At 36.4% G+C, this 13,715-nt stretch overlaps 1 protein-coding gene across 5 annotated transcripts in view; it reads left to right on the top strand.

Moving 5' to 3' along the window:
• The window catches only part of Atg5 (autophagy related 5), a 145,217-nt gene that overhangs the window by 43,495 nt on the left and 88,007 nt on the right, over positions 1-13,715 (top strand). For all 5 annotated transcript variants that reach the window (XM_013510873.1, XM_013510876.1, XM_013510874.1 and 2 more), the window contains one exon: positions 9,132-9,294. In XM_013510873.1, coding sequence (XP_013366327.1) covers positions 9,132-9,294 — 163 coding nt within the window. The remainder of the gene's footprint in view (positions 1-9,131; positions 9,295-13,715) is intronic.

Below are 13,715 nucleotides of genomic sequence, written 5' to 3'. Positions count from 1 at the left end.
AGGCTGGGCAAAGGAAGATTATGCAAACTTTGGGAAACTGGTGAAAAAGACAGGAAGGAAAGAGAGAAGGGAGAAATAAAAACAAGAACAGAAGAACAACAACAAAAATACTAGAAAGAATGTTCACATTCATATAAAAAACAAGAAAAAGCAAAATAAAAGAAGATAATTAGAAAAAAGAAATACCCCTTCAAAGTGTATCTCTGCTGCTACTGGTAGACTTATGGGGCAGACAGAGCCCAAATTCATGTTAATTAATCCCAGCAAGCCACTGATAGGTTTATGGGAGGGTAGTGGATAATCCCAGCAAGCTTACATGTTTAGTTCAACTGATGTTCAAGCTGGTTGTTGGCTCTGAGGCTGAAACCTGATTTGTTTAGCCTACAACACTCTGTTCCTCCTGCTGGCTTGAACTCTGCTCCTTCACATTTCCATGGGAGAGTGACCTCCTGCTGATTTTATGTCAGGTCCGCCTAATCCTGACACAAATGGTTTGAGTTTTGAGTTCAGTAGGCCCCTCTCCAGGATGGCTGCTGACCAATCACCCTCTCCTGGTGGGGGAATAACTCAACAGCCACTGCAGTCCACTGTGTCCGGTGCTCCAATCCACTGGTGCATTTCTCTATGGAGACCCTTGGGGTCATCATTAGTCATTGTGCCTCTACAGGTTTGGGCCACCCCTCTACCCAGTGAATCCAGGGCTCAGGGAGAAAGTGCTCCTTGCTACCTCTTTTTTCTTCATTGAAGTCTCATGGTGATTTCTTATGTCCCTGGAAAGACTGGATCTTCCTAACCTTGCTGTCACAAAAACAATTAAAAGGGTGACCTTCTTTCCCCTATTTGTACTGGGGATTGAACATAGGGTAGTGGTGTCAAACTTGTGGCATGCATGCCGCAGTGTACTATTTATCATTGAAAGCTCTAAAAGCTTTGCCATCACTGACTTAGGGCCTTCATATTGAGAAATCTCTATCTCCCTTTCTTTCTCTCTCTTCCTATCTCTCTGTCTTTGTCTCTGTCTCTGTTTCTGTCTGTCTCTCTGTTTCTGTGTGTGTGTGTCTCTCTTTGTTTTTTAAGGCTATGTTATACAGGCTGGGCTGAAACTTGACAGTCATCTTGCCTCAGCCTTTCACAATGCTGGGATTACAGACATGTACCACTCTGTTAAAGGGTGACTTTTAAAATTTCAATTGTATGGGAATTTGTTATCGTTTAGGTCTAAACTGTACCCCCGAAGTCTCATGTGTTTAGAAGTGGAGCCTGATCAGAAGAGGTGGACCCCTGGGGGTGTGATCTGAAAGGATATATTTTTGTCATGGTTCCTCCCTTCTCTCTTTGCTTCCTGGCTGTCATGGATTGGGCAGCTTTCTCCTGCCACTTTACCATGCCTGCAACCAAGCGTGAATTGAGCTTTTTAAAACTGTGAGCCAGAATCAGCGTCTTCTCCTTTAAGTTGTGGGTATTAGGTATTTTTTTACAGCCATGGGAAAGTGATAGAATTTTATCTCATTTTTTAAAAAATGGTGGCAAAGTTTATTTGAGAAAATAAAAGTGAAGAGTGGGAGAGAAACTGGCTCTGCAGAACAAGCTTGGGCTGAGGAGATACAGGATGAGAGCAAAGATAAAAAGTACATGCTGTCTCTGGGAGACACAGCATGGGCTATTGTGGAAAGTTATGCTAGCCTATACCTCAATTTTAAAAAAGAAATGGTGATTAATAATATATGCAAAAAACTTAGCAAACTGGATGCAGGACTTTAGAAAACCACACCCAATTTTCTAAGTATTTGATTTGATTTTTCACACATTATGCTATGGAAATCAATTATGAGTAAAATAATTTGAAAGTAGTCAGAAAATTGCCATAATATGAATAAGAATATGGATGTAAAGGATGAGGGGTTTATCCAAAAACGGTGGAGTTCAAAAGACAATGTAGTGATACTTTAAAATAGTAGAGTTACAAGATTGAAACATCAGAAATGGTAAATGAATAGTAAGTATAAAGGATTGCTTCTTTTAATGTCTTTATGAGAAAAACTGTGTAGAGAAAGTGTAATATAATTGTAAGGAGTAACAGTTCCAAATATATGTTTAATAAAATCTTACGACCACAGTGACCCAAAGGATGGGGACACAGAGTCTTAAATTGGCCCTGGATCAAAGGAGATCGCACGGGGAAATGTAACACTATTTTAAATTAAATGTTAATGAAAACACAGCATGCTAAAGTTTGTGGGATTCACCTAAAGCAGTGCTTAGAGAGAATTAATAACATTAACTCTCTGAGGAAAAGCTATTTCCTCAAATGAAGAATGAAAGATTGGCTATTATTACTTGTAAGATAGCCATTAAAAAGATAATAAGAAGTATTATGAATAATTTTATGCCATTAAATTTGCCATATGGGCAAAATCGGTTAAGGTGAAACTTACCAAACTGACGCAAGGAAGAAAATAATGTAGATGAATAGTCCTATAAAGAAATTGGATTGATAGTTTTAAAAAACCTCACAAAACTCCTTGCACTGACAGTTAATTGGTGAATTCTATGAGATAGTTTTTTTTTTGTTTTTTTTTTTCCAGAAAAGGAGACATTTCCCAACTTGATTTAGGGTGGAATAATTCTGGATGCCAAAATTCTTTAAAGAAATTAAATTTGGACATCAGTGACCCTCATGAGTATAGATATAAAAGCCTTTCACAAATACTAGTATATTTAATTATGTAATATTTTGTGTGTTGTACATATATAATATAATACAAACTATGGCAGTGTTAAGGTTATGCCAAGAATTTAAGATTGATTAAACACTTCACTTTCAACATAATTCACTACATCAACAGAATTAAGTACAAAATCATATGGTGAAATCACCTACATGCAAAAGAAAAAAAAACATTGGCAATTCAATAACCATTTGTCATTGTCTTAGTTACTTTTCTGTTGTTGCTGAGACAAAATACCTAATGTCCAAAATTAAAGGAAGGCAAGGTTTATATAGGTCACAGTTTATAGTGAGCTCGCTCACAGTTTGTAGTGACTGGGCTAATCTGTTATGCACCAATGATCAAATTCCCCCCCAAAGCCCCACCTATAAGCTCAAGAGGCTTTAGGGGGACATCTAGATACAAACCATAACAGAGATACATCATCCCAAAACTTTCAGTGACCCGAAGGTAGAAGCCTAATAAAATTCAGAGCCCAATTTTATGCATGTTAAATGGTTGAAAAGTAGAGGTATACTGTGATAAATATGGTAATTCAAGTTGAAAAAGATTGGAGCTTGCTTGTGGAAATGATCAGTGGAGGAGTTGTAGTTTGTATGTTATGCAGTAGTAAAAGGTTCATTATGCTGAATCAGACAGAAAATTGTAATATTTGATGTGAATGGGTATAGCCCCTAGCACTTGAAGTAATGGGTCCATTTCTGAAGTAGTTGAGTGCTCATGCAAATTCTGTATTCCTTTGCAGATTGGCCCAGCTGTGTTCAGTTCTCTGTATGCCCCTTACTATCTTTTGTGGATTATATTTTCATAAGCACATACAGAATTCACGAGTTCAGCTTCTTTCTGAATATATCACTCACCATGTAAATGCACCATATTTGAACAGAAAGTTCACAAAACACATGATTTACCAATAAGCAGATGAAAAGATACTTAGCCCCCCACCCCACCCATCTGTACCAGGAGTCAAACTTAGGACCTTCCACCTGCCAGGCAGACCCTTGTGCCCCTGAGCTGTATCTCTGGCCTGACACTTAGCATCTTAGCAAAATGTAAATTAAAACTAAATGAGATACTATTTTATACTCAACTAGAATACCTAAAATGGAAAAGACTGACAGTATTAAGTCTGAGGACATTGAATAACCAGAATTGCCATATGTTGCTGGTGGGAATTTAAAATTGTACTATCACATTGAAAATAGTTTGGCAGGATTATGTGTTTTGTGTGTGTGTGTGTGTGTGTGTGTGTGTGTGTGTGTGTGTGGTATTGGGGATTGAACTCAGATCCTTGCACATGCCAGGCGAGCTCTGTACCACTCTCTTTAATCCTGTTTATTTTTTGTTTTTCAATGAGGTGTTGCTAAACTGTTGGTCTGATCTTGAACTTGCAGTCTTTTTGCCTCAGCCTCCCAAGTAGGACAATTTTCTTAGGATATTTTCTAAATAATGTTAACTATATACTTAGATTGTGTGACCCAGCCTTTCTGCTTTTCAACCATATGTACTCAAAAAGGATGAAAATATATGTGTACACAGAAACTTGTTAATTAATGTATAGCAGCTGTCTTAATAATAGCCAAAACCTGAAAACAGTTCAGGTATATATTAACAGGTTTTTGGATTAACAGATTGTAGTATATTCATTCACTGGCATACTACTCAGTGACAAAAAGGAACTAATTACTGCTATGTACAATAGAATGAATGAATCTCAGAAGCACTATGCTAAGTGGAAGGTGCAAGGTTGTGTGGTACTACCTCTTGTGGGATTTTATTATGCACAAAACTAATCTCTGGTGTTACAGATCAGATCACTAACTGAGGTGGGAATAGGAGAACTGACTGCAAAGGCCATGAAGTATCTTTGGTAGTGTTTGGGAGTCGATGGTAATGTTCCACACCTTATTTGGGCTCATAGTTACTCAAGTGTCAGAGCTCAACTAACTGCACTAACAATTCCTATGTTTCATTTTATTGACTCATTTACTAATAAATTCGATTTATTTTTAAAAATTTAAGGAGAGAGGTATGAATAGTTTGGCCTCTGCCTTGTGAATTTTGAGAGTACTGTCAAGGATATGCCCACAGGCTTTATAATACTGGTAAATGTTATTATGGAGGTAAAAACTGGAACCTTGTGACTTAACCCTTGGTGGAGGAGAAAGGGAAAGTTTACTGGGGGAAGTGATAGAAGCTGAACCAGAGGATTGAGAAGGATTTTCTTGGGATCCATATATATATATATGGTTGGTTGATAAGGAGGAAGTTTCAGACAGGAACTATTTGGTGTGAAGATGCAGAAATGAGAGCATATGACTGAGAGAACTGTGAAAGAATGTTGAAGGTGATGAGAGACATTCAAGAAAGGTGGGGTAGGGAATGTTTGTGAGGGCATGAATGGGTTAGTGTGTGGACAGGATAAGTGAAATGGTATTGAGAGATTATGCTGGATGGTTTAGTAAAAATTGAAGTAATTTATAATCTTAAAAGTTTTACAAGTGGTTTGATTTTATCCTAAAAGTAAAACTTAGAAGAATGAGATTGGGTTTGCATTTTAGGAAGATCACTGTGGCCCCAAAACATAAAAAAAAAAAAAAAATGAATTAAGGGGTTAGAGTAGGCCTAGTACCCCGCCACAAGGTTTTTCAGAAACCTCAATAGATCTTAGTCTGTACAAGGAAAGTGACAGGAGGGATGTTGAAAAGTAAGTGAATTTCAGATCTGTTTAGGCTGTAAATTCAACAGATCTGGGTTGGATGTGGAAGATGGAGAGAAGGATTGTGGTGAAAGTTTTTGTCTATTTTTGGATAGGTTAGAAATTTGGAAAATACTAATATTTAAGGAATGACTGAGGCAAAAGATGTTAAGAATAGATTTAAAAAAGAAGAAGTGTTGATAACACAGCAACTTGTGGATAGTGGCTTCATGGAGGATAGTAAAGGAGTTAGATGTTTGGTGAGTATTTAAAATACATAAGGATTAAAATGCGTCATTGTTGATCGGGGAGAGAACATTACAGCGCAGTGGTGAGGGTAGCCATAGATTTTAGTGGATAGTTAAGAGATAAGAGGCTGTTGTGGGTTTAAAGCTAGATATGAAAGGGAGATGAGGTGGAGGGCTACAACCAAAGAAAGACTGAGTAGAGGGAAGGAGTTTGCATTTGGTTTTGAGTAGCTATTTTTTTGTTTTAGGATGGAAGAACATTGATGGGAAACAGTAATCAGAAAGCAAATGGCTAACGATGCTGTTATGGGAAGGGAGAGGAATAATTAATTGAACTGGGGTCCAAAGATTCAACAATGGAATCTAAGAAAAAGGATGAGACTCCTTAGATTTTAGTGGGAGGGGAAAGATTGATTACAGCTGGTAGATTACATACTGATAGAATTAGGAAATTCAGTAAGTGTTTGGATTCATTGCTTAGAACATTCGTTCAATTAACCCCTGTTAGCTTCTTTTTCATAAGATATTCTTTCTTATCCTGAAAATAGAACTTTAGAAGGAATATGTGAAAAATCCTCTCCCTTTCCATCCCCATGTGCATACACATTAAAGTATTCTTGGAAGAAAATTTAAGTTTTTATTAAAGTTAACCTTTAAACTGTGGCCTCATTTTCTGTCTACATGCTGAACTGCTTTCTGCATGTTTAATTGGATGTTACATTAAGTGACACGGAAAGTACATTTTTTTTGCTTTGCTTATTGTCTTAACTGAGTACTCCATGTTTGCAGTGTTACTAATAGATTGCTTTTGCTTTTTTTTTCCCACTGAGCTTGCAAATAATAGTTTTAGTTTTTCACTTGTAGTTTTAGTTTAATGATTTTAATGTATCGGGACACATCCTAGTCATTCTGGATTGATACTTTTAATTAACTGATACAGATAATAATCTCTAAAAATAGAACTTTTCAAATTACTTTTTAAAAAATTATGTTAGATTTAGTTTATCCTGAGTGTGACTTGGAAAATTAAGAAAAGTGAATAAACATCGTGTCAGACTCAATGCCTTTATCTGCCACGGTTTGTTTGGATCAAAAAGAGATACGAACTTACGGTGGTTAATGTACTTTGGAAAAGTTTAGAAATGTAATGAGCAGGAGTGTGGGGTATCATTGTGAAGCTTTTAAGCAGATTTTCACTCCCATCTCCAGGTAATAGGGAAAGAGGAAGCATTCATAAGCCAGAGTTGAGGAGCTTTGGCTAAGACATGTCCCTTTTTTCTTTGTCATGATTAACTCAGCTGCTTTGGCTACCTAAGCAGATCTGTGCTTTTTCTCTTACTCCTATCTTACTTTGCTCTCTCCTATTTCCCTGAGGGTTCATTTCATTACTGAATTCATTGCCTTCTTAGAGATAGGCTTGTGTTGAAGAGTGGGTATATACAAATACCTGTACTGTTTTGATAGAACCCTCTGGGTATGAAGTCTAGCCATTTGTAATTGTCTACTGTCACATATGTCAAATGTTCATTAAGCTTAGGAAGCTGCAAAGTGATAGAAGTGTCGAAAAAGTAAAGCAAAAGTACTTTCTTGTTGTAGGAGCCATTGGGATTAGTAGTCTGGCTAATAATCAAAAGGTAGTCCAAAAATAATATTTTTCTTAAGGCCTCTTCAACCCTGTTTTGAGAGATCTCAACTCCTTTTTGCATAATTAGCTTATGTATAAAATTTAATAAATTTGTACAGTACTTAAGTAGGTGAAAAATCAAGCTACCTGAATGATTTTCTTTTGTTTTTTTTTTTTTTTGGTTTTGGTTTTTCTCCGGTACCGGGAACCGAACTCACGACCTTGCGCTTGCCAGGCAGGCGCTTTTTGCCTGCTGAGCTAAATCCCCAGCCCCTCTGAATGATTTTCTTTGGAATAAGACTATTCATATTTTTCAGCCACTCATTTACAACCCAATTATGAAATCAGTACCATAGGTAATTGTACAGTATCTGAAAGGTTATTTGGGATTGATTGATTGATTGATTGATTCTATGTTTTTCACAGTGTTGGAGGGCAAACTTATGGCCTCAGGAGTGCTAGGCAAGCACTTTACCACTGAGCTGCATTCCCAGCTTGACTTTATTATACCATACCAAAGTCAACTTTTCTAGAAAATACTAAAAGTTGTGTTCCATATTTCTAAGATGTCAGAACTTTTTTTTAATTAAACAAACTTTTAGGTCTTAAAGATTGATTTATATACTTGAGATAGAAAAACAATTAAATAGAAATAACCATAATAATGCTAATTCATATGAATATAATAGTATAATAGCTAGTAATGTATCATAAGTGAATTTATAGGGTATAAATTAGGTTTTTGGGTTTTGTGTGTGTGTGTGTGTGTGTATTTTTGGGACGAGGGGGTGGTTTCACTATGGTGTTCAGACTGTCTTTAATTCACTTCGTAGCCTATACTGGCCTTGAACTCACAGTGATCTCCTACCTCAGCCTCCCAAGTGCTGGGATTACAGGTGTATGCCACCAAGCCTGGCCTAGTTTTTTTGTTTTGTGTTTTACTTTTAAAGCTAGGTTTTTTGGGCCAGGGATATAGCTCAGTGGCATAGCACCTGCCTGGCAAGCGTGAGGTCCTGAGTTCAATACCCAGTACCAAAAAAAAAGCTAAGTTTTTTGTTTTTGGTTGTATTGAGGATGGAGCCGAGGGAATTCTGAGCTGTATCTCCAACACTTTATTTTGAAATTAGTTCTTGCTAAATTGCCCTAGGCTGGCATCGAACTTTCCATTTTCCTGTCAAAGCCTCATAGGTAGCTGGGATTAGAGGTACTTGCCACTAAGTCTAGCCTAAGAGCTACGTTTTAACAGATTTTGTTGGAGTTTAATTGATGAATAATAAACTGCATGCTCAAATAATAAAAGTTTATACTATTTATATATTCATTTTTCTGTTGATTGTTTCCTGAGCTTACTGTTATAGATAAAGCTGTTGTGAACATTCATACACAGTGCTTTGTATGAACATATGATGTAATTTTTCTTAGATGGCTAGTTAGTTGTATAATGGCTGGGACAGTGGTATAGGTGTGTCTTTACCCTTTTTAAGAAACCAAACTGTTTTTCCAAAGTATTTGTACCATTACGCATTTCTACCATCAGTATGTGAGATTTCCATTCCACTTCCTTTGAAATGTGGTATGGTCAGTTAAAACCTGTTTTTTAAATTATTATTCTTTTGTGTGTTCTTACAAATATATTTATCATTTGGAAAATGTAAAAAGTGTGTCAAATAGCTAAAAAATTTTTAAAGTTAATTTTTAAAAGCAATGTAGTTATGATGTTAAAATGTGGCTTGCTAGCAGTATTGGAAAATTGGGAGATACTGTTTGGTTTTAAGGGAGTGATTCTGCAACGTGTGTACTTGATTTATAGGTGTATTTTTTCCCTTTGATAGAGTTTTCCAGAAAAGGACCTTCTGCACTGTCCATCTAAGGATGCAATTGAAGCTCATTTTATGTCTTGCATAAAAGAAGCTGATGCTTTAAAGCATAAAAGCCAAGTAATCAATGAAATGCAGAAAAAAGATCACAAGCAGCTTTGGATGGGACTACAAAATGGTAACTACAGCAGTGTTTAATTTCCAAATACTGCTTTAATTTAGTGTTTGCGTCCAGACTTGCACAGTAGCTACTTTCAGTTATCTTTTTACTTTTTCCTCTTCCAGCATCCCTCTGTTTATGGATTCACTTAGTCCATGAATTAAGACAGTATGCAGATTGTAGCTTTTGAAGAAAGTGCTACTGTATTACTTGTAGGTTATGGTTCTCATTCTGAGGCATGACCCTTCTGGAATTATAACTGGAATCTGTGGGTGTGTACCCAGATATGTCGAGTTGGCAGGGATCAAATAGCACCTTTTGCTTTCTCAGAAAAGTAGACTTCCTTTGTGCTTAGAGTCTCTCTGTTCTGTAATTTAGAAAAGGAATAGGAAAGCATGGAGTTCATCTTTGTATTCTGCATCTTTTGGACATGATAGTTCCCTAATCTTGGCTCCAACAATTTCAGGCATTTGGTTTAAATACAGATAGTTGTTGCTTTACATGGTTCCAGTATGCATGAATTTCATTTACCATGGTTCATCTAAGTAACACCAGCTCTCTAACTGTATGGTTCCAATTTCAGTTACTATGTTACATTAAATAAATTACACAAAGTATGATTTTATTGCTACCTCTTCAGTCTAGGAATTATTTCATAATCTGTTTCATAAGCTGATATGGTTATGAGCAGTGACAAATCATATCTCTTCTTACAGTGTCCAATTTTAGTATATGTGCTGCCAAAGTGAGCACTTTACAGTGTCCATTAGTTGGTTGCTATGTGTTTGTTATTCCTGTCCTCCACACTCAGCAAAGTATGTAGTTGTATTGCTTCCTTGTTTCCAGTAATAAGGTTTTGTAATGTTTTCAAGGGAATTGGATAAGAAGCAGAAAAATGCAACAAAGCAACAGTGATAATGTTGGAATTAAAATTTCAGTACATGGTAGGGGAAAATAGCTAGCTGACTTACAGAATCCTGACACAGCTGCATTTTAAGAGACTAGGTATACAGCCAAAAGAATATACTGAAGGTGAACTTGCTGACATAAATGAGGAAAGTAGATGTCCTAGAATAAGTGATGTTAGTTAAAGGAACCCATAAAGATATCTCATGACACTGAACATACAAATAATAAAATGTTGGAAGCTGGTTAAAACATAGCAGTATTTCAGTTCATGTAGGCATTGGTTGCCCATAACTTGTTACAGTTTTAAAAAGAAGTAAAACATTTTCATTTTCTATTTCTAATGTTTTAAACTACAGTGTACTTATTAATATACTTTTATTTACTTTTTATATTCCCATATGCATTTATAATAGAATTTTTAATATTTTGAAAAACTTTTTAAAAGATAATGGAATCATCATTTTCTCTACTAATTATTAACATTACTCTGCATATTAGCTTACATAGTCACTAAAAATGACTATGGAAAGTTAGGACATCTTGTATTTTGTTTTTGATAGCTGTTTTTGGTCACCAGTTAGTCCAGAATAAGTTTTTTCATGGTGGTGAAATCTGTATTATTATGTCTGAGAGGTGTTTATAGTTATGTAAGAGCATTATTATGACCTCAGGGGATGTAAGGCACATATTTTAAGACATGTACTATATACTACATGTTCTTATTCCTTTGCTTTCAATTTCTTAGATAGTGACATAGTGCTGCTCCTTAATTTCATATTTATACATCTCGTATTTTTCAGTACCTGGCTAGTGCTGGGTTTTTTTTTTAGCCTCTTATTACTGACTACAAAAATTCTTATCAAATAGCTAAAATATTTACAATACCTTAAGAAGGTATTATATTTATATTTTTTGTTCTAGCTATTTGAAAATAACCTGATATTTTGAGAGACTTGTGAATAAGAAGATAGCATAAATGGAAGAAGCTGGGATCACATAAAGAGAGAAGAGGTTGAGAATAATTTTACTTCACAATTGAGATACTTTAAACAGGCAGATGCTAAAAAAAGCTCAGATTCAGAAGAGGATTCTAAAAACTGTTGTTTGAGAAGATTGCCCAGGCGGGCCTCAAGCTTGCTATCTTCCTTTCTTGGCCTCTCGAGTACTTGGGAATACAGGCATGTGCCACTTTTAACCATTTAGATCCATTTCTGTTTTTGCACTTTATCACACTCTGTGGTATAGCTGTATGGTTTATGTGTTCTGCCAGCGTGATACTCTTGGTTGAAGTGTGTCTTGTTTGTATAATCCCTGGCATCTAGTGTGGTTTAAAGAGTGTAGAGAAACTATGTATTGGCAGAGTGGCTCATTTATTCCTTTCAGATGCTACCAGGAAATATTAACAGCTTTTCGTAAATAGTGTAATATTATTATAAAACATAGACAGTGCCTTTAAAAAATTTATTTATGAAAATGAATTTTATTTTTATTATTTTTTTCCTCAAAAAGTTCCTATTCTGTGAAGTCAAAAATACTTTGTAATAGAACTGTAAATTTGTTAAAATTGAGATAAAAGAAGGTAAATTTATTTGAGAACTGCACCTGTAGAGCATAATGACTAAACAGAAATTTAAACGATTTTTGAATACTTTCAAATGCTAATTTTAATTTCAGAGGTGTCTGTGAAGGAGAAATAAGAAAAGCTTTTGAAACCAAGAACACTCATTTAAGGGTACTGTGCCTTTCAGTATTTTTTATGGGTTTTCATTTTAGATATATAAACATTTAACTTCTGTGTGAAACAAAGTTAATGACCACAATGAAGAAAAGAAAGTAGTATTTTCATGTTTGAGGCAGCTGTCACTAAATGAGCAGACTGTTTTCTTCTTAATGTGAAATTTGTTTTTCTAAGCTGGACATTTGAGGAAAGCCCTAAAAATATTTTAGTGTGATATAAAACTTAATTTTTAGTCCTGCTTTTGTAAGTGTATCTTCTAAAAGGATTAAAGAATGGCCTTAAATTTCCATTGACTTACAAAGGTAGAGCTTGACTTCTAAGTTTTTTTCAAAAACTTGCGTTGTTTATGGAGTGTGATTAGTCTTCAGTGAAGTTTTTGGAGAAATTAATCGATGCTGTGCCATGTTAGTGTGGTTTCTAATAGGAAATAGTGATTACAGCATTCAGAAATATGTATGGTAACTAAGGTAAAAGATAAATGCAATGGTTCCAGTTCTTTGAAAGCTTATGTGGTAGAGACAAATGTGTTGTATCTCTTTTTGATTTTCTAGCAATATATAGAAGAATAAGTATTGGACAGAGGATTTCTTGGTCTGAGATGAAAAAATGGATCTGATCTTTTTGTTGTATCTTTTACTGGTTTTGACTGTGGGAGATCACTTTTTTCTCCATTTTGGAGTGTCTTTGTACATACAAAAGACTCAAACTCAAGTACTATACTGTGGTAAGCACCTGTACTTAATTCTGGAGGTAGCTTTTTTTCTGCTGATTCCAGAAGGACTTCCTGAATAAGTAATTATAATTGGTTTCTTTTCCTTTCCTTCTTTCTTGTAAAGCAGGACTTAGGCAGAAGGACATGTATAGTTTTCCCAAAATAATTGTACTATCATAGAAAGAGACAGCTGTCTCAGTTACTTTTCTCTTGTTGCTGGGACAAAATACCTGATGCCCAAAATGAAGGAAGGAAAGGTTTATTTTGCTTACAGTTCGTGGAAGTTTCAGTCCGTACTTGGCAGATTATAAGGCAGAGTGGCACATGGCAGAGGGCTGCAGCTCAAGGCGGCAGCACGTAGCAAAAGCAACCACCATACACCAGGGTGGAATGGGGGAGGAATCGCCTCAAGCACTCTTTTCCTCTCCCTTTTTGCAAACTATCCACCCCAGGGCAGGTGCAGCTCTCACACCCATATCAAACTCTAATAGCCTGCCCCATGGCTGCAGGAGGCTTTGGGGTACACACACACGTAAACCATAACATTCCACCCCTGGCCCCCTGAAAGACTCATGCCCATCCCTTATACAAACAGCAATTAGTCCATCTGCAAGAGTTGCCAAAGTCCTAACAGTTTCAGCATTGCTGAAAAGTCCAAGTCCCAAGTCTCCCCCAAAATGTAAGGCAAACTCTCAGCTGTGAGCACCTTTACAAATGAAAAGTTAAACACTTCCAACATTCAATGGCACAAAATAAGCAGTACTATTCCAAAAGGTACAAACAGGGGGACACAGGGCATTGGGACCAAAGCAAGTCCAAAATCCAGCAGGGCTAACACTATGTCCTGTAATTCCACATGCGGCATCTGAAGCAATCTGTGGCACATTGTGAGCTCCAAAGGGCTTGCATGAGTCTACCCCTGTGGCACTTGTGGTGGTTACAGCTTCCACGACTTCTCTCTTAGGCCTGCTTTGCTCCCTCCTTTCAGCTTTCCTCAGACAGTCCATGGTCCTGGCTTTTCTAAACTTCTGAGGTCTCCAGGGCACCTTTTGCTTCACACTCACAGCCTCACACACTGCC

This window comes from Chinchilla lanigera, unplaced genomic scaffold, assembly GCF_000276665.1.
Source record: "Chinchilla lanigera isolate Chin_1 unplaced genomic scaffold, ChiLan1.0 scaffold00010, whole genome shotgun sequence".
Lineage (NCBI taxonomy): Eukaryota > Metazoa > Chordata > Mammalia > Rodentia > Chinchillidae > Chinchilla > Chinchilla lanigera.
Note: the sequence above shows the minus strand (reverse complement) of the source record. Positions and strands in the feature narration are given on the sequence as shown.